A 4,038-nucleotide genomic window follows, 5' to 3' on the forward strand; every position below is an offset into this window, starting at 1 on the left:
AAAAAAAAAAAAAAAAAAAGAATTTGTTAAATAACTATTTCAATAGTAACCACTAAAAGAGTAGAAAGTATAAAATTTCTAACTGTCAGAAAGGAAAAAAAAAATCACTCTCCATAACTATGTTATTTGTGGTTTATGAGACAGCATCAAGTAGCAGAACAGACTAAATTTATATTAAACATAACTTAATAAAATTATCCCAAAGGAGATAATTCTTCAGGTTTGAAGTGTGAACTGTATACACAGAAGAGGCATGTCACATGTCACTCACCTTACGTGGTGGTGTGGATTTCCCAGAATCCAAGTCGAGATCTAGGTATTCCACCTGTTTGTCCCCTTTGGGCTTGATCATAGGGCTGCTTCCTCCATCAAGACTGTTACTGCCAAAGAGATTCTGAAAGTATTAGACAACAAAATCAACAGTCAGACATTCACCAGACATACCACTCATACTGTTGGACATCTACGGAAGCCTAAATCTTTGCTTTCAAGAGGACATAGCTTAAAAAGTTAAACAACCTTTTAGGATAGAAAATAAGTAATATTTAAAAAACCGATTAAAGCCTAGCTTAGAGCAAGCTAAACGTAGTTTCAAAAGTTAAACTTGGTTCACACTAAGATTGAGACATCAAGAGATAGTTTGCTATGATAACCCAACTTGAACATTATTAAAATTATATCTGTACTCAATTATGTGTTTACAGGATCTTTATATTCCTTGCTTTCAAATTAAATTTTTAAAAAACTTTCTGCATTTTATTTAAAGGCTTTCACACTAAAATTTGTTTGACTCCATTGGCTAAGTCTATTTTGTTTCAATCATCTGGATTTTTTACCACTTAATTTCCTTAGCCTGATCTTTTCCTTCCTAAAAGGCATACATTTTAAAGAACGTATTTAAGAGAGAAGGAAAATTATTACCTAAGGAAGGCCTGAGATACAAGAAGAAGTGATAAAGAAGCCGCTAAACATGCAGAAAAACGTAAATAAGCATAGTTTATATAATAAGAGCACTAATAATACTAACTTGTGGGTTTAAAAAGAATTAAAATTTTGGACAAAAATAGTGCTAAGATTTTAAAGAGAGTAGAGTGAAGACAACTCTGGAATTTGTAAATAACCATTTCAGATGATTTGTACAGTAGGACTACTCTCTAAAAAAAAGGTAAAGAAGGTGGGAAGATAGATGACAGCAATAAACAACAGGAACAAAAAACTTGAGGCAGAAAAATGAAAGATCAATGCTAAATAGAAAGAAAAAGCTGGCATGAACCTAAGTCCCTATATATTCCCTCCACTCTAATTACAACAGGGTTCTATTATACATGTGCTCAAACAAGTGACTTGTTTCCATGCCTTACTCCTTTTAACCCAATCTAGAAATGTTCTTGGCTTCTCATATGCAAGATTGTATTTCTCATTAGGGATTTTCATCCTTGTGCACTGTTGATATTAATGCTTATATCTTATCTCATACTTTTGAAGAAAACCATAATGATTTAACAAAGTTAAAAATTTGTGCGTATTATGATGAATAAAACAGTTTGAAAACTGCATACATCTGGTGGTTCTGTTGATTCTTTTTATGTTGCTACTTCATTTCTTTTTGCTTAGGTTAAACAGAAAAAACTGTGCCTTAGGGAAAAGACACTTCTAGGGAAATATAGACACTATTCTCTCATTTCGTAGCAAAGCTGCTAATAGCTGGTATGGAACCTTTTTGCAAATTATTAAAAGGTGGTGCTTGCACTGGGGTGACACGGCTCTGTGCTGTGGGCGAGTGCAGTGTGGTGAGCAGCACATAGCCTGAATTTCATATAATCAGGTATGCAGTATGTTTATGCAGTAAACAACCTGCACAACTAAATGTAATGTTCCTATTTGAAGAAACAGATTTTTTAAACCAAATTTATCAATTACTGCAAATAAAACATTTAAAAAATACAGAAAACGGCTAGGCGCGGTGGCTCAGGCCTGTAATCCCAGCACTTTGGGAGGCTGAGGCGGGCGGACCACCTGAGGTCAGGAGTTCGAGACCAGCCTGGCCAACGTGGTGAAACTCCATCTTTACTAAAAACGACAAAAATTAGCCGGGTGTGGTGGTGGGCGCCTGTAATCCCAGCTACTTGGGAGGTTGAGACAGGCTAATCACTTGAACCCAGGAGGTGGAGGTTGCAGTGAGCCAAGATCGCGCCACTGCACTCCAGCCTGGGCAATAGGGAAACTCTGTCTGAAAAAAACAAAAAATCAAAAATAACATGTAGAACACAAAAAATGTAAGCAAGTTTTGGTCCTCAATATAAATAGTAATCCCTCCCTTTTTTCTAATTCATGGAGAAACTGAAATCATCATGAAACTTTTTACCTGAATGACTCTATATATCATTGTCACATAAAATCAGCCATGAGTGTGTGGAAAATTCTATATTCAAATGTGATCAGTGAAAGACCCATAACCTCCATTTCTCTGATTAGAAATATCTAGAAGTGTTCACAGTATTACAAGGCTATAAAAGAAATGTATACATTCAAAAGACCTGCATGCATTATACCAGTAAGCTGCTCCTAAACAGAATTTCTCAGGGTGGCTAGTTAACCTATTTTATGTCTGCTATTACTAGAACTGAACATTTTTCCATCTTTAAGTATTGTTAACATTTGTGTGTCTACAAGGAAGTCTACTTGCTCTTGATTTAATCTCCAGTGGGAACAGCCTGTCTGTATTCTAGCCTTTCACCCAGTATTTTCCCAAAACAGTTTAGAGAAACTCTAAGATTCTACAAGGTATTAAAAGTGTTCTTTGAATTAAATAACAAAGCAGTAGTGCTAGTTTTTTTTTTTTTTTTTGAGGTGGACTCTTGCTTTGTCGCCTGGGCTGGAGGGAAGTGGCTTGATCTTGGCTCACTGCAATCTCTGCCTCATGGGCTCAAGCAATTCTCCTGCCTCAGCCTCCTAACTGGGATTACAGGCGTCTGCCACCACACCTGGCTAATTTTTGTATTTTTAGTAGAGACGGGGTTTCACCATGTTGGCCAGGCTGGTCTCACACTACTGACCTCAGGTGATCCGCTTTGGTCTCCTAAAGTGCTGGGATTACAGGTGTGAGCCACCACACCTGGCCTAGATTTTTAAAAAATTATGTAAAATCATTTAACATATTTTTGTTGTTATTATCACATAACAATATGTCTGCCTTTAGTTATGGTTTACCATCATTTGAATTTCAGGTGTCACGTTCAGAATTCACTTGATAATGCATGAGTTTTGATCCAAAATTAAAGAAGTTTGTTAAATATTTGCTATAATTCTCATATTCTTTTCTAAGGGACAGTTGAATGGACTATGATGAGTCCTTGTATTTGGCAGCATGAGGAGATGGAATTGGCACTGTTGATTTTTCTGTTGTACTTGGTAGATAGGTATGTCCTCCTGGGTCATTTGTGCTTTTTTCTAATACATAGGACCTAAGTACTTCAGAAATTCATCACAGGCCAGGTGCAGTGGCTCACGCCTGTAATCCCAGCACTTTGGGAAGCCAAGGCAGGCAGATCATTTGAGGTCAGGAGTTTGAGACCATCCTGGGCAACATGATGAAACCCTATCTCTATCAAAAACACAAAAATTAGTCGGGAGTGGTGGCGCAAACCTGTCATCCCAGCTACTCAGGAGGCTGAGTCAGGAGAATTGTTTAAAACCCAGGAGGTGGAGGCTGCAGAGAGCTGAGATCACGCCACTGCATTCCAGCCTAGGTGACAGAACGAGAATCTGTCTCCAAAAAAAAAAAAAAAGAAATTCACCACATTGTGTTTATTTAGACACCTCTACTGGTGACAAGTAAAAGTACCTTTGTGGTTTAATGGCATTAGGTGTAAAAAAAAAAAAAAAAAAAAAAAATGGGAGGCCGGGCAACGCGGAGGAGAATCTGATCCTTATCAAAGTTTGACACAAATCCTTTTTCATAATTAAAACTTTACAGAAAATATAAACCCTGATATTTGAGGTCCTGGCCTGGTAAAATGTTTTCAAAAAAAAAAAAAA

General features: G+C 36.9%; 1 protein-coding gene across 3 annotated transcripts in view; it reads right to left on the reverse strand.

Moving 5' to 3' along the window:
• Window positions 1-4,038, reverse strand: part of GAB1 (GRB2-associated binding protein 1) — a 128,841-nt gene that overhangs the window by 2,007 nt on the left and 122,796 nt on the right. For all 3 annotated transcript variants that reach the window (XM_011987158.1, XM_011987157.1, XM_011987159.1), the window contains one exon: window positions 272-394. In XM_011987158.1, the coding sequence (XP_011842548.1) occupies window positions 272-394 (123 nt within the window). The remainder of the gene's footprint in view (window positions 1-271; window positions 395-4,038) is intronic.

The sequence above is a fragment of the Mandrillus leucophaeus genome, unplaced genomic scaffold (genome assembly GCF_000951045.1).
Source record: "Mandrillus leucophaeus isolate KB7577 unplaced genomic scaffold, Mleu.le_1.0 Scaffold301, whole genome shotgun sequence".
In the NCBI taxonomy this organism is placed as follows: Eukaryota; Metazoa; Chordata; class Mammalia; order Primates; family Cercopithecidae; genus Mandrillus; species Mandrillus leucophaeus.